This window comes from Moschus berezovskii, chromosome 14 (genome assembly GCF_049115385.1).
Source record: "Moschus berezovskii isolate FMDL1 chromosome 14, NW_MosBer_1.0, whole genome shotgun sequence".
Classification (NCBI taxonomy): Eukaryota; Metazoa; Chordata; class Mammalia; order Artiodactyla; family Moschidae; genus Moschus; species Moschus berezovskii.
In genome coordinates, this window is record NC_142473.1 from 31498040 (window position 1) to 31518371 (window position 20332).

At 56.5% G+C, this 20332-nt stretch overlaps 3 protein-coding genes across 3 annotated transcripts; 2 read left to right on the forward strand and 1 right to left on the reverse strand.

The window, feature by feature from the left end:
• Window positions 1–499: 499 nt before the first annotated feature.
• APOA4 (apolipoprotein A4) lies at window positions 500–3123 on the reverse strand. The gene is made up of 3 exons (XM_055422488.2): window positions 3075–3123; window positions 2577–2703; window positions 500–1575 (listed from the first exon to the last, which is right to left on the reverse strand). Exons 1-3 carry the CDS (start codon window positions 3121–3123, stop codon window positions 609–611), a joined length of 1143 nt encoding a protein of 380 aa, XP_055278463.2. The 3' UTR covers window positions 500–608.
• Window positions 3124–8063: 4940 nt separating this feature from the next.
• LOC129553772 (apolipoprotein C-III) lies at window positions 8064–10743 on the forward strand. Its single transcript, XM_055422489.2, has 4 exons — window positions 8064–8181; window positions 8801–8868; window positions 9017–9140; window positions 10444–10743. Exons 2-4 carry the CDS (start codon window positions 8814–8816, stop codon window positions 10553–10555), a joined length of 291 nt encoding a protein of 96 aa, XP_055278464.1. The 5' UTR covers window positions 8064–8181; window positions 8801–8813; the 3' UTR covers window positions 10556–10743.
• A 6627-nt stretch (window positions 10744–17370) lies between these two features.
• APOC3 (apolipoprotein C3) lies at window positions 17371–19550 on the forward strand. Its single transcript, XM_088843449.1, has 4 exons — window positions 17371–17407; window positions 18024–18091; window positions 18239–18326; window positions 19294–19550. Exons 2-4 carry the CDS (start codon window positions 18037–18039, stop codon window positions 19361–19363), a joined length of 213 nt encoding a protein of 70 aa, XP_088699575.1. The 5' UTR covers window positions 17371–17407; window positions 18024–18036; the 3' UTR covers window positions 19364–19550.
• The last annotated feature ends 782 nt before the right edge of the window (window positions 19551–20332 follow it).

A 20332-nucleotide genomic window follows, 5' to 3' on the forward strand; every position in this document is an offset into this window, starting at 1 on the left:
AAATAAGCATGAGTCAATTTTATAATAGAAGTGAGGTGGGGTGGGTGGAATAAACCAAAATTCACCCAAATAAGTCAGATTAAAGGCACAGAAGATCTTAGACAAGGAGGGACAGTCTTCCCCACTGTGTCATGAGCTCCCCAGAGCCCAGGACCGTGTCCTGACCACATTGTTGGTGCCCTTGGGGTGAAACCCGGTGTCAGATTCTTTACCACTGAGCCACCTGGGAAGCTTACCAGACTACCAGGGAAGTCCAAAGCGTGACATCTTTATCCACCTCCCCTTAAGACTCTCCCCACACCTCTCAGCACACACTGCCCCCCTAGTCTCATCTCCCAGCCCCCTAGTCCTTTAAGCATGCCCTGCTGACCCATCTAAGCTTTGTTAACGGTGCTCCCTGCTGCCCTCAGGTCCCACAACACCAAGAAGCCCCACTGTAAACAGACTGGGCTAGATTCTCAGCAGCTTTATTGAGAAGCGAGAGGTAGCCTCACTTTCCACTGGACACGTATCCACAGGTCTGTACGAGAACTGCTTTGGGACAGACAGACAGACAGGGGGCAGGGCAGGGCAGGTATCAGTGGTGGGGCGAGGGCACCAGGGGCAACTCAGCCCCCTAAAGGGGCGGGCATCTCCTCCTGCGCGGGGAGGGCCGGGGCCTGGTTTTCTTTCTCCTTGAGGGTGTTGAAGAAGCTGCTGACCTTGTCCCTCAGATCCTTCTCCAGGAAACTCAGGTGATCTTCCACGTCCCCCGCCAGGGGGCCCAGCTTCTGCCTGAGGGCGTCCAACTGCTGCACCATAGCTTTGTTGAAGGTCTCGCCGTAGGGCCCCACAGTGCGGCGGAAGTCCTCCACCTGCTGGTCCAGGCGGCTGCTCAGCTCGGCCAGCGACTTCTGCAGGCTCTCGGCGTTGCCCGGCTGGCTGCCACGCACGCTGTTGACCACGGGCAGCAGCCCCTGCCGCAGCTCCTCGGCTCTGGCCGAGATCTTGGCCTTCAGCTCCTCGGCATGCTTCTTCATCTGAAAGGCCAGGCCTTCCAGCTGGTGGTTGAGCTTCCCCTGGACGTCCTGCGCATAAGGGGCCAGGCTGCGGCGCAGTTCCTCCACGTTCTCCTCGATCTTGGTCTGGAGCTGGTCCGCGTAGGGCGTCAGGCGCCCCTTGAGCTCCTCCACGCGCTGGTCGACCGTGGCCTGCAGCTCCTGGGCGTAGGGCGCCAGCGAGGCCTGCAGCTGGTCCAGGCTCTGCCGCATCGCCGTCTCCATGCGCTGCGCGTAGGGCGTCAGCTGGCGCCGCAGCTGCTGCGCCTGGCTGTCGACCTGGGTGCGCAGCTCCTCCGCGTATGGTCCCAGGCGCTGCTGCAGCTCGCGCACATTGTCCCCGATCTTCTGGTTCACCTCGGTGGCGTGGGGCAGCAGCCGGGCCCGCAGCTCCTCCAGCTCCTTCCGAATCTCCTCCTTCAGCTTCTCGGAGTCCTTGGTCAGGCGTTCATGCAGTTCCGTGGCAAAGGGCACCAGATTCTTCTGCAGGTCGTCCGTGTAGGTGTTCACTTCTCCAAGTTTATCTTGGAAGAGGGTGCTGCAGGGAAAGGACGCAAGGGGGCCACCGTGAGGCTGGGCATTCCTGCCTGCGTGCTAAGTCGCTTCGGTCCTGTCCGACTCTGCTACCCCTGGACTGTAACCCCGCCAGGCTCCTCTACTGCGACCTTAGCTCCTTACGTACCACTCACCTTTCACACACCTGCCTAAGACAGGTGAGCATGCAGGGTACGGAGTTCACCCATCCTTTCCCTGTGACCTTCCCTATGGTGAGTGGTGATTTAAGCAAAATGGATGTAATCGACTAAGGCAATACATTGACCTTGTACCTCTGGGTCTCCCCCGGAGCTTGAGTCACAGCATCTATTAATACCTATCATGTGAGCTGGAGCAGTGGGCTTGCCTCTCCTTATCTGTGAAGTAGAAAGAATGGCCTTTGAGGGCCTTCTCAGCCCAGCGTTCTGTGACAGAGATCATATGTGACGTTCTGGACCTCTTCTAGCATCTTCTAGTCACACCAGTTGCTGGTTTCCCTGCCTTGTGGACACCCCCAGAGGCTTCCCAAATATCCTCACCCCTCCCCTTCCCATGATATCACAGAGGCCTGTCCTGGAATGTATTAGAAGCCAGCTCACATGACATTTCTTTCCCTCCCTTTCTTCTGGGAGCCTCAATGCTAAGATGTGGCCATTTGTTACCCTTTGGAAAGTTAAAGTGGGAAATTCCCTGGTGGCCCAGTGTTTAGGACTCAGCAGTTTCACTGCTGAGGGCCGGGGTTTGATCCCTGGTCAGGGAACTAAGATCCCACAAGCCACAGGGCATGACAAAAAGAAAAGTTAAAGCAGGGATTATTCAGTCCAGCCTTCCTTATTTGCACACATGGATCCCAGGATCCAAGTCTGGAGCCCTCTGGTCACCCAGTGAGTTGATGGCAGGGCAGTGGGTATCCTAAGCTCGGGTCCCCTGCCTCTGAGTCCAGCCCTTGCCCACCCATTGCAGGGCCTTTAAGAAGCCCTCCGCTGCCAGCTCTGCCCCTCTTACTTGAGCTGCTGAGTGAGCTCAGACTTCTGGATATGTTCCACCGCCTTCTTGGCATTGTTGCCCAGCTGGCTGAAGTAGTCCCAAATCACAGTGGCCACCTGGTCGGCATTGACCTCCGCCTGGGCTCCTGGGTGGGAAACAGAGCAAATTCACAAGCGCCGTCTCCTTCCTTGCCCCCCTGCCCCAGCCCTGAGCCGCAGACTGGATGTCGGGGTCCGGGGGAGCCCATCCACTGATTTTTCTCTCTGCACTTGGCTAGTTAGAAGCCACAGGGGTATGTAAACCTGGGGTAGCACCCATGCCAGGGAGCCCAGCACTGTGAGTGGACAGCACTCCTAGGAACTGAGTGGCCGCTGGGGAACCACCTGCCTCCAGTTGTGGACTGACAGGCACTCGGAACTGTCCTCTCGCCCTGGCCCCAGACTCACCACCCTTCCCTGCCTGACACAGCAGATGGGTCCTGCCTAAGAGTGCCATCTGAAGGCAGCTCCTACTCACCAGTGACAGCCACCAGGGCCAGGCTCAGGACCACAGCCTTCAGGAACATCCTGGGCTCCTCGCTGGGCTGGGAGAGTCTCTTACTGCACCAGATCCTTCCTGGATTCCGAGGGGCCAGAGGAGAGGTTCTCAGGCAGCTCACTGTACTGCTGTTGGAACTGATTGAAGCTCAGAACCAGTCAGACATTTAAATTCTCACTGGGCTGCCCTCCCCACCTTCCTCCCCAGTGTGACTCCACGGTGGAAGGTGACACATACCCAGGAGGCCTCTTGGACTTCTGTTACTCTTGGACAACGTGGAAGCTGATGGCTGACTGGGGCTTGGGCAGCATTCAGAAGCAGCTGTTCCAAACGTGTGCCCCACCCATCATTGAAGGGGCCATGAGACAAGGGAGGAATGAGGCTGAGGGAACACCTGAGCGCAGGGCTGATAAACTACCCAGAAGCCCTGTGGCAGCTCTGGGTCTGTGCTTGGCTTGGGTGTGTGTGTGGGGGGCAAAGTTCACAGTTCCTCTGTCTGCCCCAGTGAGGAAGGGCCCCCACTCCCACATCCCCCAACCCTGACTCCATCTCAGAGCACCAGACTCTGGACTGGACACCCAGGGCCACAGATGGGGTAGTGAGTCAAGATCTAGGGCTCTGGTCAAGGTGAGCCCGGGAGAAGGTGACCCCTGCAAGCCTTTGGGAAGGTGGGTGGGGTGGGGGGGGTGGGCATCCTGTCTTGAAGGTGTTAATTGTACGTGTGCTTCATGTCCCCCCACTGCCAAGTGTCTCACCTTGGTCTCATGATTCAACTTGGCCCAGCCCTGGACTCATTTTCTCCTTTAAAAAATGGGATTGTTGGGTGTATTAAATGAGATATTACTGGTGAAATGAGTAGTATTATGCCTGACAGAGTAAGCACTAAAAAATAGTCATTATTGTTGTTAATAAGAATATTAACTATTTTCTGGATTTGGACCAAGCAAGGAATACAGTAGCTTGCTGCTCCAGTGAGAGTGGCGGAGTGAGACCCCACCCTCTGGGGAGGCATCAGGCAGGCGCGAGGCAGGGTGAGGGGCAGACTGGCCCGATGTCTGATTCCTGCCCACCTCCTCCCTGGGTGGGAGCGGTCAGCTTGTGATGAATCACAAGACCTGAGGCTCTCAGGGGGCCTGTCATCAGGAGATGGGGAAGGGGGGTGGTGGTGGCCTCCAGATCTTCTACTTGGACTTCCAACATCCTCTGCAAGTGAGGTCACACACAGAAAGACATCCACCAAGAAGGTGGCGTATCCTGACCAGTTTGTGCCCCTCTGCTGGACCACACACCTCACCTTGAGTGACAAGGAGATGAAATCCATCGTATTGCACTGTTGGCTGCCCTCCATGAGTGCCAAGCCCTGCACATGGATGGGCTTCTATAATCTGCCCCTGGAAGAGTCCACAGCTGGGCTGATCCTGACTTCCCGTGTCTCCACTGCTTCATAGACCAGGAGTGACTTGATGTCTCATGGGGTTGAAGATAGCTAAAAGGCCTTCAAGTGCTTGTACCCCTTCTGTAGAATCCCCACTACCTGGCAGTGTCCCACCCCACCAGTGGTCACCCCCAGTGTCAGGGAGCTTCTCCTTCCAGGAGCAGCCTGGGCCATTTTGCAGTAGTTTATTAAGGCTTCTGATACTGGACTTGGACTCCTTGGGTTTGCATGTGGGCTCCGCACATACTGACTGGGTGACCTCAGCCAAGTCTCTTAACCTCTCCAAGCCCCGTGTGCCTCAGTAGGGCATAAAACAATGCATGCCTTCTGGGCTTCAGGGGGTCAGGGAGATAATCTGAGTAATGCTGGGAGACATGCCTGGCCCACAGTCAGCACTCATCAAGCAAGAGCCATGTTTTGCCCCTGAAGACATCACCACGCTGCGACACTCCCAAATCAGGCAGAGTCCTGCCTGGGCTGGGAGCAAAGGTAGTCGCTCACCTCTGGCCTCATCCCTTTCCCCCTCAATGGGCCAGAGGTGAGCAGGGCAACGAGTCACCAAGGACTCTCAGTTGAGTGTGCCCTCACTGAAGGGGAGCATGTGTTTTTGTTTTTTGGCCACAATGTGTGACATGCAGGATTGTAATTCCCCAACCTGCGCCGCCTGCAGTGCAAGTATACAGTCTTATCCACAGGACAGCTGGGGAAGTATCAGAGAGCATGCTATGTATCAGTCTGTGAACAGATTAGTTCTGGGCGGTGGGAAAGAATGAGAGGTCCCTGTGCACCGTCTTAGATTGTTTGAGCTGCTGATGGAAAGGACATGAGTGCCGGCAGCTCCAGAGAGCCTGGCCCTATGAGTCAGGGCACGGCCACATGGGTGGGCACAAAGGGCTGTGTGACGTTGGGTGAATCATATCCCTTTCTGAGCCTCAATCTCCTTATCTGTACAACAGACAGACCTGGTGAGGTCTGTGGTCAGTGAGGCAACAAGGCTGAGAGTCTAGCATCACCTATGGCCACCCTCCAGCCCCCTCAAAAGTGAGCAAACCGGTGGGCAGCCCTAGCTCAGAAGCAGGAGGGAATGGCTCAGGCCCAGCCAGGGACGGGCGAATCACATGGACGCAGGTCTGATGTTTGCTCCACACTGGCCGTCCACCCAGGGCAGAGCTCAAAGCGGGTGGGAAGATCTGGGTGAGACACTGGGAGGAACTTCCAGCACAGAAGGCCGTGGTGAACCAGGGCCTCTGGTTGGCAGGGCTGAGTCAGCGCTGCCCAGTGCAGCCTTGTGGCAGGGGCATGGGTCACAGAGGCTCGTGAGCTAAGCCTCACTCGCACACACGTGGAAGCAGAGAGATTTAGTCTAACCCTTGAGGACCATTTTTGGCCCCAGCTGGTCAGACCTTCTCCTCCCTGCCCATGACCAGTTATGGGGGCCACGGCTGGAGCGGCGTCCTCATCCCAGGGAAGCTATGCTGGGGGGAGGGAGAGAAAAAGGGAAGGAGAGGCAGCTTAGGCTGGGCCACAGATCAGACCCTTCCTCAGATAGCCCTACTGAGACCCACGCGGAGCTGCTTGGAGGGGCAGAGGCACACAGACGCCAAGCCCTTGGGATGAGGTGAGGTCCCAGGCCCCAGGGCATGTCCCGGCCCAGCTGCAGAGGCCCGCACTCTCCGGTTCTCTGCCCGGCTTGACCCCGCACTGCTGGGTCTCTCTGCCCACAGCTTCTGACCTCCCTGGGCTCACTGGCCTGTTGCCACCCAGGAGAGAGAGGGCGGCCTCCTCCAGACGCTCCACACACGTGGAAAGAGAGCTGGAGGACCAAGGGCTCCAGCCAGTCCAACGAGCTTGCCCCAGCCCAGCCTGGAATGTGGACTCCCACTATGACCCTCACTTCTAGGGAGAAGGAACAGCTCAGAACGAAGAGGGAAGTGGACATGGCTGCCCTCTACCTTCCCCAAAGTCCAAATCCTTCAGGACCTCCCAATCACCTTCTGCTCCTCCCCACCCCATCACCACAGTCTGTGCTCAGGAAGAGACTGAAACTGATGCACTCTGAGTGACCGATAAACCTCCAAGGGTCTCATCTCTCCACGCGGTTTGGTCCCAGTGTGCGTATTAGAAGGCCTGGATTCTGGTTCCCAACTCTGCCATGGATGGAATATGGGCACGTGGGTATGTCTCCAGCCCTGCCTTAGGTTTCTACCTATAAAATGGGGTTAATAATGTATGTGCTGTGTGCTGTGTTTAGTTGCTCAGGCATGTCTGACTCTTTGCAACCCCACGAACTGTAGTTTGCCAGGTTCCTTTGTCCATGGGGATTCTTCAGGCAAGAATACTAGAGTGGGTGGTCATGCCCTCCTCCAGAGGATCTTCCCAACCCAGGCATCAAAACCAGGTCTCCCACATTGCAGGTGGATTATTTACCATCTGAGCCACCAGGGAAGCTAGTGAATACTGGTGCCTATCCCTTCTCAAGGGGATCTTTCTGACCCAGGAATTGAACTGGGGTCTCCTGTATTGCAGGCAGATTCTTTACCAGTTGAACTACCAGGGGAGCCCTAATAATGTCTACTTCACAGGAATTATGTGCATTTTAACAGATAACCAGGTCTAAGTCAAAGGAATGAATCTCTAAGGAGAAATTTCAAGTCTCAGCAACAGATAAAGATTTCTGAAGGTAGGGCTAGGTCACTTTCTCAGGCCTCTGATTTCAAACAATGGGTTTAGTTGCTCCTTTCTGAGAAGATGGCCACCTGCTAAAAGCCCTAATTCTACATTGGAGGCTTCTGCCTTCAGTCTATGCTGTTTAAGGAAGAACAGGTGTTTGGGAGAAAGGAGACTAGTATTTCTAAGCTGAGGAAGTTGAGGTCTGAGGTCCAGAGGTACTCAGCGCTGGCCTCAGTCCCAGCGGCACAGTCTGCCCCCTGGGGATGTTATCAGTGAGTCCAGAGGGCAAGATGAGGAGAGGGGGTGGTAAAACAAAGGCCTGGGACTCAGCAGCCTTTGGCCTTCTCCCACCACCCCCTCCTAGAGAGGTATCACCTCAGGAAATTTCTGGGTCAGCTGCACCCGGGACTGAAGCCCAGAGATGGAGATCCTGGGGAGGGGGCTGTGGGCACTCAACTGTGTCCCACCTCCTACACAAGCCCCTGCCCACAGGCCTTCTGTGACTTCACTCTAGACACCCGGCCCAGCCAGCTGAGTTGTGTCCAAGTCTGAAGAAGCCAATCCCCCTCTCACATCACCCCTACTTCTTGCAGGCCGCTGTTAGGGCTTAAAGTGGGGAAGGACCCGGAAGCCAAGGGCAAAGGGATGAAGGAGGTTTGTCCCCCAATCGCTTCTCCCATCTCACCAGCCTCTCCCTGGGGAACCAGGCAGCTCAGAAGGAATGGGGTAGCCCCAGTTCCAAACCATAGGGGTGGCAGAGAGCCGGGTGGGCACCCTCAGCTTTCTAGAGATTCCCCAACTCCCAGCAGGCCTGGGTGCCTCTGGCTACCCTCTGTCAGAGCCTGGTGTAGGTTGATCAGCAGGTGACCTTTGCCCGACTGCCTGGGCCCTCACGCTGCCCTGTGTCCTGGGGATAATATAAAACAGGTCCGAACCCTCTTGTCTTCATGCGCAGTTCATCCCAAGAAGCAGCCACTCCAGGTAAGGCTCCCTGGCGGGTGGGGGAGAGAAGGAGAGCAGGATGGGGAGGGAAGGGTGGGGGTCTGTGCCCAGCCCCGCCAGCGAAGCCTGGAGAAGCACTTGTAGAACTGAGGAAGCCTTAAGGCTTGATGAGTGCCTCTCCCCAGGCATTAAGGGGAGACCGAGGTCCCTAGGGGAAGGTCACTTGCCCAAAGCTACACAGAGCCTAGTGTGGAGCCGGGACTGCCACTGGCTCCATTTGCTGCTCGCTCTGCATGTTTGGGATTAGAAGACTCAGACACCCCAGTCGTGCCCCAGACAGAAAACCTGAGCCCTGGAGAGGGCAGAGAGTCCCCCAGAGTCACTCAGCGTGGTAGTGGCATAAACCTGGCCAGAATCCAGGTGTCTTGATTCCTGGTCTGGGGGGGTTCCTGCTCCATGCCCACCCTCACTGTCTCTGCCCTGGGTCCCCCAGTTCCCTGTCTGAAAGCCCATAGCCTCCCCATACAAGCCCTCTCTCCTCCCGACTTGACCCGGCTCAGGCCCCGTTTTAGGGGCCCCCGCATCTCCCCAGGGAGGGCCGCCTGGTGGTGGAGGGGGTGGGGACTTGAGGAACGGCTCACAGGACCCTTCCCTGCAGGAACCAAGGCACCATGCAGCCCCGGCTGCTCCTTCTTGCTGCCTTCCTGGCGCTCCTGGTCTTGCCGGGTAAGCAGCCAGTGGGAACTGGGCTGGGCGTGGGAAGGGGATGGCTTGGCAAGTGGTTAGGGGATACCAGACCCCAGTGTGGGGCTGGGCAGGAGCCAAGGGCTCCCCAGAAGCTGATCCACCCAACTCAGTCCTGCTTTTCTCCCAGAAACTACCAAGGCCGAGGAGGGATCCCTTCTGGACAAAATGCAGGGCTATGTGAAGGAGGCCACCAAGACCGCCAAGGATGCCCTGAGCAGTGTTCAGGAGTCCCAGGTGGCCCAGCAGGCCAGGTACACCCTCACTTTCCTGCCTTTGGTCGCTACCTGCCTTGGACTTGGTGAGAGCCCCCATGGGTGGCCCATGTCTCTCCCACGCCCACCTAGGACCTGTGCCTCGTTGAGCCTGCTTTCTTTCTGTAAAACAGGCTCCCTGCAGGGAGAGATGACGAAGAGGCACCGCGTCCCACCTCACCTCCCTTTGTCATCCTCCTTTCTTCCTCCTTGCGCTCACTTCCATTTCCCTTTTCTGATAATCTGGAGGTTTGGATGCACCCAACACAATTTCTGGGGCTTCTCTGATAGCTCAGTTGGTAAAGAATCCACCTGCCATGCAGGAGACCCCAGTTCGATTCCTGGGTTAGAAAGATCCGTGGAGAAGCGATAGGCTACCCACTTGTGTTCTTAGGCTTCCCTTGTGGCTCAGCTGGAAGAGAATCCGCCTGCAATGCAGGAGACCTGGGTTCGATCCCTAGGTTGGGAAGATCCCCTGAAGAAGGGAAAGGCTACCCACTCCAGTATTCTGGCCTAGAGAATGCTATGGACTGTATAGTCCATGGGGTTGCAAAGAGTTGGACACGACTGAGCAACTTTCACTTTCAAAGCAATTTCAGCCCATTGTGCCTGTGTGTGTGTGTTTCTGACTTGTTCCAAGTCCGCGGCGCATGTGAGCAGAAGTCGGTCCTTCCTCTCCCGCCTTGCCCCTGCCCACCAGTCCTCCTCTATCCCCACCCACCTTCTCTGCCTCCACTCCACCCGCATTGGCATTTCCATAGCAGAGGTGTTCACAAACAATTTTAGTTCTCAGGACCCACTGTAGAGTGGATCTTATTTCCCCATTTGCAGACCAGAAAATCAAGGCTCACTTCACCAAGTGACCTGCCCCAGATCACACGGCTAATCAACCCTCTGATGACTGTCCAAACGAGAGACTGCCTCCCTCTGCCCCACCCCGCCTGGAGCCACCAGGATGTACAATTCTAGGGGGCATCACTTGCCTCCACTAGAATGGCAGTCCTGACCTTACACATCTCCCAAAACTGGAGTCACTCCTCTCCAGCTTGCTTCCGATCCACCATCTGCCCACAGCTGGAGAAACTCCGGGTGACCTTGGTTGGGTCCCATCATTACCCTCAGCATCCTTTCCTGGGGTGCAGCTATAGGGGGTCCCAGCCTGAGGTCTTGGGGCATTGCTGGGCGGGGTTGAGAGGGTTGAGGGAGTGCCAGTGGGGATAGGGTGGGAGCCCCATAGTTGTCACTGCCTAGAGACAACTCTCACCCCCACACCATCTGCTCACCTCACTTTTTTGACCTCCAGAGACTGGATGACTGAGAGCTTCAGCTCCCTGAAAGACTACTGGAGCTCGTTCAAGGGCAAGTTCAGTGACTTCTGGGAATCTGCCTCCAGTCCCACACAGTCTCCACCCTGAGGCCGTCTGAGATCTCAGTACCCCAAGTCCACCTGTCTATCCATCCTACTAGCTCCTTGGGTCCAGCAGCCTCCCAGGGCTGCCCCCAAAGGTCACTTACAAGAACAGCATTCTCAGTGCCCTCCCACCCCACCACAGACCTGGCCCACCCCAGGGTGTGCTGGCCTTCCAATAAAGCTGGATGAGAAACTGCCGTGAGTGGGGCGTCCTGCACGTGCCATGTATGTTTGGGCCGAGAACGCGCTGGGCTTCTTCTGTGGGTGGGCTCGGGACTGACTCAGCTCAAGCAGGCCCAGGGCTGGTACCCCACCCACCTCTTAGCAGCTGGGTGGAGCAAGGTAGAAAGGACCTTACCTAGCCTGCCTGCATGGACAGTTTGGCGTGGAGGAGCAAAGGCGACGCTAGGTCTGGCAATATTTGAATACACTGTCAAGTGCTGTGTGACATGACTGAGTGTGTGCTCTGTGCCAGGCCGTGCACCTGGCATTGAACGTCATTATCAGAGTTGAGACTGTGTGTGTTCATCAAAATTCTGGAGTAGGTGTGCACTGCCTGGGCTGCATGCCCACCCCCCAACCCCCACCACCACCGCACTTGGGGGAAGGAGGCCAAGGGGTGGTGGTTAAAGTAAGATACACCTGGGCTCTAGTCTTGGCTCCATCACTTCATATCAGCCTCAGTTTCTTACCTGTAAAGTGGGTACAATGATACCCCATCCACTGTAGGTCTGTTGAGAGTAAATGAAGGAACTGAGAGAGTGCACAGCACCTGGCACCTCCAAGGCACCTGGTAACTGGCTGCCCTTGTCACTACAGGTTGAGCTGACTGTCCCCTTGGGGCCAGGACTGGAGTGGGGTGCCCATGTCCGGGGAATTGAGGAGGAGCCTGAGGTCACCCAACACAGGCTGCGGCCCTTGTGTCCCCACCTCCCTCCAGATGTTCATGCAGGAGAGTTCCAGAACCACTGACTACCTGAGCAGCTCCTCTCCCCACTCTTCCTGTGATAAGACTGAGGTTCCCAAGTGTGAAGGCACTTGCCCAGTGTCACTGAGTCAGTAAACTGCTTGACCTCAAGCCCAGGTGAGCTGCCACATTCTGCTCAGCTGACACAGAGAAAGGCTTAGTCACTCCTACTGTTGTTGTTTAGCCGCTAAGCTGTGTTTAACTCTTGTGACCCCATGGACTGTACCCCTCCAGGCTCCTTTGTCCATGGGGATTCTCTAGGCAAGAATACTGGAGTGGGTTGCCATGCCCATCTCCAGGGGATCTTCCTGTCCCATGGATCAAACCTGCGTCTCCTACATTGGCAGGATTCTTTACTGCTGAGCCACCAGGGAAGCCTAGTTACTCCCATGCCTGATTTCAAAGGCTCCTTGACAGATCTTGGTGGCATCAGGACATCCAGCTGCCTCAGGAGACCTCTGCTCTCTTTTTGGAATTTCACCTGGACTTCTCTTTGGACCCAACATGGCCAGGGATCACCTGAAAAATGTCCTCACCCAAATATCTGGGCTTGACATTTAACGTAGCTCAAATGGTTAGGAACTAGAAAAGCCCACACCTTTATGCAGTTAAGATACACCGGAGATGGAGGAGGGGTAGATTATCCAGTCAGTTCAGTTCAGGTCAGTCGCTCAGTCGTGTCCGACTCTTTGCGACCCCATGATCACAGCACACCAGGCCTCCCTGTCCATCACCAACTCACAAAGTTCACTCAAACTCATATCCATCGAGTCAGTGATGCCATCCAGCCATCTCATCCTCTGTCATCCCCTTCTCCTCCTGCCCCCAATCCCTCCCAGCATCAGAGTCTTTTCCAGTGAGTCAACTCGTCGCATGAGGTGGCCAAAGTATTGGAGTTTCAGCTTTAGCATCAGTCCTTCCAATGAACACCCAGGACTGACCTCCTTTAGAATGGACTGGTTGGATCTCCTGCCAGTCCAAGGGACTCTCAAGAGTCTTCTCCAGCACCACAGTTCAAAAGTATCAATTCTTCGGCGATCAGCTTTCTTCACAGTCCAACTCTCACATCCATACATGACCACTGGAAAAACCATAGCCTTGACTAGACGGACCTTGGTTGGCAAAGTAATGTCTCTGCTTTTTAATATGCTGTCTAGGTTGGTCATAACTTTCCTTCCAAGGAGTAAGCATCTTTTAATTTCATGGCTGCAACCAGCATCTGCAGTGATTTTGGAGCCCAAAAAAATAAAGCCTGACACTGTTTCCACTTTTTCCCCATCTATGTCCCAGATTATCCAGTACCAAGGACTAAAAGCCCTGAGAGGAGAGGGAAAGGGAAACCCCCTGAGTGCACTGCCCAGATCTTTGCAGGTCCTAAAGCCACAAGCATGCACATGGGGTTGGGGGGGGGGGCAGGGTGGTGTCTACTTGAGTGTGAAGAGGGGCTGGCTGGGAACACTCAAGTCCACACAAACTAGAATGGATAGCAACGTTTTTAAAGAAAAATAATCACGGATGCTCAGCAGTACATAGGTCTAGAAAGGGCAACTTAGCCCATCCTGCTGTTCAATCTTGGAAATGACCTCACATTTCCAAGCTCTAACTTCTGGATACATTTAATCTACCAGGATCTGGGAAAGGATGCAGTGAAATGATGCATAGAAAGCATCATGGAGACTGGAATACGCTAGTAGCAGCAAGAGCTGGTGATTGTTTTTCTGACTCAGGTCAGAAAAAAGGGGGCTGACAGGTCTGGAGCTCCAAGGATTTTCCTGAGCAGAGTGGGAGGGTGAATAGTGGCAAGAGGCCCTGGTGAAAAAGGAAAAGGTATTAATTTTGTAAAGTGTATTTTGAATTAGTAAGGGAGGAAGGAGCAAGCCCTTCATTTGAACCTGCCCTAATCCTTGAAGTTCACAGGCTCACTGAACTCCCTTCAACGTCAACTGGCCTTGAGCAGGAGGGCTGGGGAGCTCTGTCCTCTGCCCGAGGAAATGATGGGGACAGGAAGCCCACTTCTCCCAGCAAAGCCAGTATTTCCTGCTTGAAGCTCTTTCAGGGCACCTGCATTGGATCAGCGGTCACTTTGCCTGGTTCTCTATTTCCTTCCTGTTTGAACCTTCCTGGCGGAGGTCTTCCAGCGCCGGCTTGGCCTTCTCGCCCAGCGCCTTCAGCTGCTCGCTGGCCTTGGCGTGGTACTCGGCCAGGCTGCCGCCGCCCTCCTTGAGCGCCTCTAGGCGCGCGGTCAGCCGCTGGCGCAGGTCGTCGCTGTAGGGCGCCAGCTGCTGCCGCAGCGTCTCCACGTGCGCGCGCGCGCGGTCGCGCAGCTCCTGGGCCAGCGGGCTCAGCTTGTCCTGCAGCTCCTGCACCTTCTGGCGCGCGCCCTCGCGAAACTCCTCGCCCAGCGGCGCCACCTTCTGGCGGTAGAGCTCCACCTCCTCATGCCACTTCTGGAACTCGTCCAGGTAGGGCTGCACCTTCTGCTTCACCTCCTCCAGGTCCTTGTTCATCTCCTGCCTCAGCGACGCTGTCTCCTTTTCCAGGTTGTCCCAGAACTCCTGGGTCACCGGGCCCAGCTGCTCCCGCACTTTGGACAACGTGCTGGCCAGGCTGTCCCAGTTGTCCAGGAGTTTCAGGCTGAAAGGGGAGAGCGAGGAGGGCTCAGGCTGAACCTCCCGGGCCCCCTGGCTACCCCCAGAGCTGCAGCCCGGCGCCCATGCTTGCCCCGTGTGAGACCTGGGCACACCTGTGCCTGAAAGTGGGGTAGCTGGGGACAGATCCTTAGCCCAGCGTCTCCCACCCACCGTCTCCCCCCTCACTCCCCACTGCATCCCATTGACCAGATGGATGGAGGAGTCAGAAGGAGACAGAGCTGGTTTCGGTGCCCGATCCTGTCTGTCCCCAAAAGCACACCATTTAAGGACGTAGTCTCTACTCTTCCAGCCCATTCTCCTCTCTGAAGACAGTCTCTGTTGCTGGCCTGAGCTGAGGCGGGAGTTAAGAATAGGAAGGGGAGGAATGCATTGCAGAAAATACCGACCAGACAGCACAGTGGTTATTAAGGCTTCCAATGCTGGGATCAGACTCCTTGGGTTTGTGTGTGGGCTCCATACATACTGATTGTGTGCCCTTGGGCAAGTTTCTTAACCTCTCTGAGCCCCGTGTGTGCCTCAGTAGGGGATAAACTAGTGCATGCCTCTTGACTACAGGGTCAGGAAGGTAATCTGAATGATGCTGGGAGCCGTGCCTGGCCCACAGTCAGCGCTCATCAAGCATGAGCCATGTTTTAACCCTGAAAACTTCACTGCCTTGCAACACTCCCAAATCAGGCACAGTCCAGCGTGGGCTGGGTACAAGGTAGGTGCTCACCTCTGGTCCCACACCTTCCCCACAACCAGGCCAGAGGTGAAGAGGGCAGTAAGTCACCAAGGACTCTCAGTTGAGTTTGACCTCCTTGGTTGCGATCATGGGGTTCTTTGGTTTGTGTTTTGGACACATTGTCCAGCATGCGGGATCTTAGTTCCACAACCAGAGATGGAACCTGTGCCCCTGGAGTGAAAGTGCAGAGTCTTGACCACTGGACAGCTGAAGAAGTCCCAGAGAGCATGCTGTGTATCAGTCTGTGAACAGGTTAGTTCTGGGGTGTGGCAGGGAATGAGAGGCCCCTGTGCCCCCTCATTTGAAAAGACCCTGACGCTGGGAAAGGTTGAAGGTGGGAGGAGAAGGGGACAACAGAGGATGAGATGGTTGGATGGCATCACCGACTCGATGGACATGAGTTTGAGTGAACTCCGGGAGTTGGTGATGGATATGGAGGCCTGGCGTGCTGCAGGCCATGGGGCTGCAAAGAGTCGGACACAACTGAGCGACTGAACTGAACTGTGCCCTGTCTTAGACTGTTTGAGCTGCTGATGGAAAGAACACGAGTGCTGGCAGCTCCAGCAGAGCCTGACCCTGTGAGTCAGGGCATGGCCACATGGTGGGCACAAAGGGCTGTGTGATGTTGGGTGAATCATATCCCTTTCTGAGCCTCAATCTCCTTATCTGTACAACAAACAGACCTAATGGTCAATGAGGTGACAAGGCTGAGAGTCTAACATCACCTATGGCCACCCTCCAGCCCCCTCAAAAGTGAGCAAACCGGTGGGTAGCCTTAGCTCAAAAGCAGGAGGGAATGGCTCAGGCTCAGCCAGGGACAAGCGAATCACATGGACGCAGGTCCCCATGTTTGCTCCACTTCACACTGGCCGTCCACCCAGGGCAGAGCTCAAAGCGGGTGGGAAGATCTGGGTGAGACACTGGGAGGAACTTCCAGCACAGAAGGCCGTGGTGAACCAGGGCCTCTGGTTGGCAGGGCTGAGTCAGCGCTGCCCAGTGCAGCCTTGTGGCAGGGGCATGGGTCACAGAGGCTCGTGAGCTAAGCCTCACTCGCACACACGTGGAAGCAGAGAGATTTAGTCTAACCCTCGAGGACCATTTTTGGCCCCAGCTGGTCAGACCTTCTCCTCCCTGCCCGTGACCAGTTATGGGGGCCACGGCTGGAGCGGCGTCCTCATCCCAGGGGAGCTATGCTGGGGGGAGGGAGAGAAGAAGGGAAGGAGAGCAGCTTGGGGGGGGCCCTGATTAGACTTCCTCAGATAGCCCTACTGAGACCCACGGGGAGCTGCTGGGAGGGGCAGAGGCACACAGAGGCCAAGCCCTTGGGATGAGGTGAGGTCCAGGCCCCAGGGCATGTCCCGGCCCAGCTGCAGAGGCCCGCACTCTCCGGTTCTCTGCCCGGCTTGACCCCACACCGCTGGGTCTCTCTGCCCACGGCTTCTGACCTCCCTGGGGTCACTGGCCCCTTGCCACCCAGGAGAGAGAGGGCGGCCTCCTCCTGCCATCCAGGCTACAGGTCCCAATGTGGGCCCAGAGGACACTTCACCCTGGGAAGGGCCCAAGCCTATGATGGACAGCTGACTGTCCCTTAGAGCTTGTCTGGCCCCTCTCTCCGCTAGACTGACCTCACCACAAACTTGGTTCCTTCCAGTTGTCTGCCCAGCCAGGGGACTACGGGGACTGGTACCACCAAGCTGAGGACATTGAGACCTGAGGTCGAGAGGTACTCAGCACTGGCCTCAGTCCCAGCGGCCCAGTCAAGATAGGGCATCAACCAGGAGCCCGGATCCTGCCCCTGGGGACGTTATCAGTGGGTCCAGAGGGCAAGGTGAGGAGAGGGAGCGGTAGGATAAAGGCCTGGGGCTCAGCAGCCTTTGACCTTCCTCCACCACCCCCTGCTCTGGGATCAAACAGTTCAGGGAGGCTTCTGGGTCAGCTGCACCTGGGACTGAAGCCCAGAGATGGAGATCCTGGGGAGGGGGCTGTGGGCACTCAACTGTGTCCCACCTCCTGCACAAGCCCCTGCCCACAGGCCTTCTGTGACTTCACTCTAGACACCCAGCCCAGCCAGCTGAGTTGTGTCCAAGTCTGAAGAAGCCAATCCCCCTCTCACATCACCCCCACTTTGCAGGCTGTTGTCAGGTCTTAAAGTGGGGAAGGACCTGGAATTCAAGAGCGAAAGGATGAGGTTTGTCCCCCAATCCCTCCTCCCATCTCACCAGCCTCTTCCTGGGGAACAAGGCAGCTCAGAAGGAATGGGGTCTCCCCAGGTCCAAGCCATAGGGGTGGCAGAGAGCCGGGTGGGCACCCCCAGCTTTCTAGAGATTTCCCAATTCCCAGCAGGCCTGGGTGCCCTGGCTACCCTCTGTCAGAGCCTGGTGTAGATTGATCAGTAGGTGACCTTTGCCCGACTGCCTGGGCCCTCACGCTGCCCTGTGTCCTGGGGATAATATAAAACAGGTCCGAACCCTCTTGTCTTCATACGCAGTTCATCCCAAGAAGCAGCCACTCCAGGTAAGGCTCCCTGGAGTGGGAGGGAGAAGGAGAGCAGGATGGGGAGAGGCAGGTGGGGGTCTGTGCCCAACCCAGCCAGCGAAGCCTGGAGAAGCACTTGTAGAACTGAGGAAGCCTTAAGGCTTGATGAGTACCTCTCCCCAGGCATTAGGGGGAGACCGAGGTCCCTAGGGGAAGGTCACTTGCCCAAAGCTACACAGAGCCTAGTGTGGAGCCGGGACTGCCACTGGCTCCATTTGCTGCTCGCTCTGCATGTTTGGGATTAGAAGACTCAGACACCCCAGTCGTGCCCCAGACAGAAAACCTGAGCCCTGGAGAGGGCAGAGAGTCCCCCAGAGTCACTCAGCGTGGTAGTGGCATAAACCTGGCCAGAATCCAGGTGTCTTGATTCCTGGTCTGGGGGGTTCCTGCTCCATGCCCACCCTCGCTATCTCTGCCTGGGGTCCCACAGTCCCCGTCTGAAAGCCCATAGCCTCCCCCATAGTAGCCCTCTCTCCTCCCGACTTGACCCAGCTCAGACCCCGCTTTAGGGGCCCCCCCATCTCCCCAGGGAGGGCCGCCTGGTGGTGGAGGGGGTGGGGACTTGAGGAACGGCTCACAGGACCCTTCCCTGCAGGAACCAAGGCACCATGCAGCCCCGGCTGCTCCTTGTGGCTGCCTTCCTGGCGCTCCTGGTCTTGCCCGGTAAGCAACTGGAGGGGACTGGGCTGGGGGCAGGGATGGGGCAGTTTGGCAGGTGGCTGGGGAATGCAGGGCCCTGATGGGAGCTGGGCAGGAGCCAAAGATTCCCAAGAGGCTGATCCACCCCACTCAGTCCCGCTCTCTTCACAGAAGCTACCAAGGCCGAGGAGGAATCCCTTTTGGACAAAATGAAGGGCTATGTGAAGGAGGCCACCAAGGATGTGGTTCAGAAGACCAGGTATGCCCTCACTTCCCCACCCCCAGCCCTACCTGCCCCTGTTTGGTGAGAAACTTGGCAGGTGGCTGTGCCTCTCTGAGCTTCCTTTCTCTCTGTAAAAGAGGCTCCCTCGCAGGGAGAGATGACAGAGAGGCACTGCATCCCGCCTCTCCACGCTCTGTCGTCCCTTCTTTCTCCCTCCTTGCCCTCACTTCCATTTCCTTTCCGGATAATCTGGTTGGAGGTTTGGCCCCAGCCAACCCAATTTCAGCCCAGTGCATGTGCGTGTGCGTGTGTGTGTCTGTGTGTTTCTGATTTGTTCCAAGTCCGCGGCGCATGTGAGCAGAAGTCGGTCCTTCCTCTCCCGCCTTGCCCCTGCCCACCCATCCTCCGCTATCCCCACCCACCTTCCCTGCCTCCACTCCACCCGCATTGGCATTTCCATAGCAGAGGTGTTCACAAACACTCTTAGTCCTCAGGACCCACTGTAGAGTGGATCTTATTTCCCCATTTGCAGACCAGAAAATCAAGGCTCACTTCACCAAGTGACCTGCCCCAGATCACACGGCTAATCAACCCTCTGATGACTGTCCAAACGAGAGACTGCCTCCCTCTGCCCCACCCCGCCTGGAGCCACCAGGATGTACAATTCTAGGGGGCATCACTTGCCTCCACTAGAATGGCAGTCCTGACCTTACACATCTCCCAAAACTGGAGTCACTCCTCTCCAGCTTGCTTCCGATCCACCATCTGCCCACAGCTGGAGAAACTCCGGGTGACCTTGGTTGGGTCCCATCATTACCCTCAGCATCCTTTCCTGGGGTGCAGCTATAGGGGGTCCCAGCCTGAGGTCTTGGGGCATTGCTGGGCGGGGTTGAGAGGGTTGAGGGAGTGCCAGTGGGGATAGGGTGGGAGCCCCATAGTTGTCACTGCCTAGAGACAACTCTCACCCCCACACCATCTGCTCCCCTAACATTTTTACTCCCAGAGACTGGATGACCAATAGCTTCAGCTCCCTGAAAGACTACTGGAGCTCGTTCAAGGGCAAGTTCAAGTGACTTCCGGGAATCTGCCTCCAGTCCCACACAGTCTCCACCCTGAGGCCGTCTGAGATCTCAGTACCCCAAGTCCACCTGTCTATCCATCCTACTAGCTCCTTGGGTCCAGCAGCCTCCCAGGGCTACCCCCAAAGGTCACTTACAAGAACAGCATTCTCAGTGCCCTCCCACCCCACCCCAGACCTGGCCCACCCCAGGGTGTGCTGGCCTTCCAATAAAGCTGGATGAGAAACTGCCGTGAGTGGGGCGTCCTGCACGTGCCACGTATGTTTGGGCCGAGAACGCGCTGGGCTTCTTCTGTGGGCTGGCTCGGGACTGGCTTCAGCTCAAGCAGGCCTGGGGTTGGTGCCCCACCCACCTCTTAGCAGCTGGGTGGAGCAAGGTAGAAAGGACCTTACCTAGCCTGCCTGCATGGACAGTTTGGCGTGGAGGAGCAAAGGTGACGCTAGGTCTGGCAATATTTGAATACACTGTCAAGTGCTGTGTAACATGACTGAGTGTGTGCTCTGTGCCAGGCCGTGCACCTGGCATTGAACGTCATTATCAGAGTTGAGACTGTGTGTGTTCATCAAAATTCTGGAGTAGGTGTGCACTGCCTGGGCTGCATGCCCCCACCTCCCCCAACCGCACTTGGGGGAAGGAGGCCCAAGTGGGTGGTGGTTAAAGTAAGATACACCTGGGCTCTAGTCTTGGCTCCATCACTTCATATCAGCCTCAGTTTCTTACCTGTAAAGTGGGTACAATGATACCCCATCCACTGTAGGTCTGTTGAGAGTAAATGAAGGAACTGAGAGAGTGCACAGCACCTGGCACCTCCAAGGCACCTGGTAACTGGCTGCCCTTGTCACTACAGGCTGAGCTGACTGTCCCCTTGGGGTCAGGACTGGAGTGGGGTGCCCATGTCCGGGGAATTGAGGAGGAGGCCGAGGTCACCCAACACAGGCTGCGGCCCTTGTGTCCCCACCTCCC

What these genes read in the sequence shown, in the direction of transcription:
- LOC129553772 (XM_055422489.2), top strand. Translation starts at nt 8,814, where the DNA reads ATGCAGCCCCGGCTGCTCCTTCTTGCTGCCTTCCTGGCGCTCCTGGTC. An exon ending in GGCGCTCCTGGTCTTGCCGG is followed by an intron (nt 8,869 to 9,016) that starts GTAAGCAGCCAG and finishes CTTTTCTCCCAG; the next exon opens with AAACTACCAAGGCCGAGGAG. An exon ending in CAGGTGGCCCAGCAGGCCAG is followed by an intron (nt 9,141 to 10,443) that starts GTACACCCTCAC and finishes TTTGACCTCCAG; the next exon opens with AGACTGGATGACTGAGAGCT.
- APOC3 (XM_088843449.1), top strand. Translation starts at nt 18,037, where the DNA reads ATGCAGCCCCGGCTGCTCCTTGTGGCTGCCTTCCTGGCGCTCCTGGTC. An exon ending in GGCGCTCCTGGTCTTGCCCG is followed by an intron (nt 18,092 to 18,238) that starts GTAAGCAACTGG and finishes CTCTCTTCACAG; the next exon opens with AAGCTACCAAGGCCGAGGAG. An exon ending in GATGTGGTTCAGAAGACCAG is followed by an intron (nt 18,327 to 19,293) that starts GTATGCCCTCAC and finishes TTTTACTCCCAG; the next exon opens with AGACTGGATGACCAATAGCT.
- APOA4 (XM_055422488.2), bottom strand. Translation starts at nt 3,123, where the DNA reads ATGTTCCTGAAGGCTGTGGTCCTGAGCCTGGCCCTGGTGGCTGTCACT. An exon ending in GGCCCTGGTGGCTGTCACTG is followed by an intron (nt 2,704 to 3,074) that starts GTGAGTAGGAGC and finishes TTTCCCACCCAG; the next exon opens with GAGCCCAGGCGGAGGTCAAT. An exon ending in GAGCTCACTCAGCAGCTCAA is followed by an intron (nt 1,576 to 2,576) that starts GTAAGAGGGGCA and finishes CTTTCCCTGCAG; the next exon opens with CACCCTCTTCCAAGATAAAC.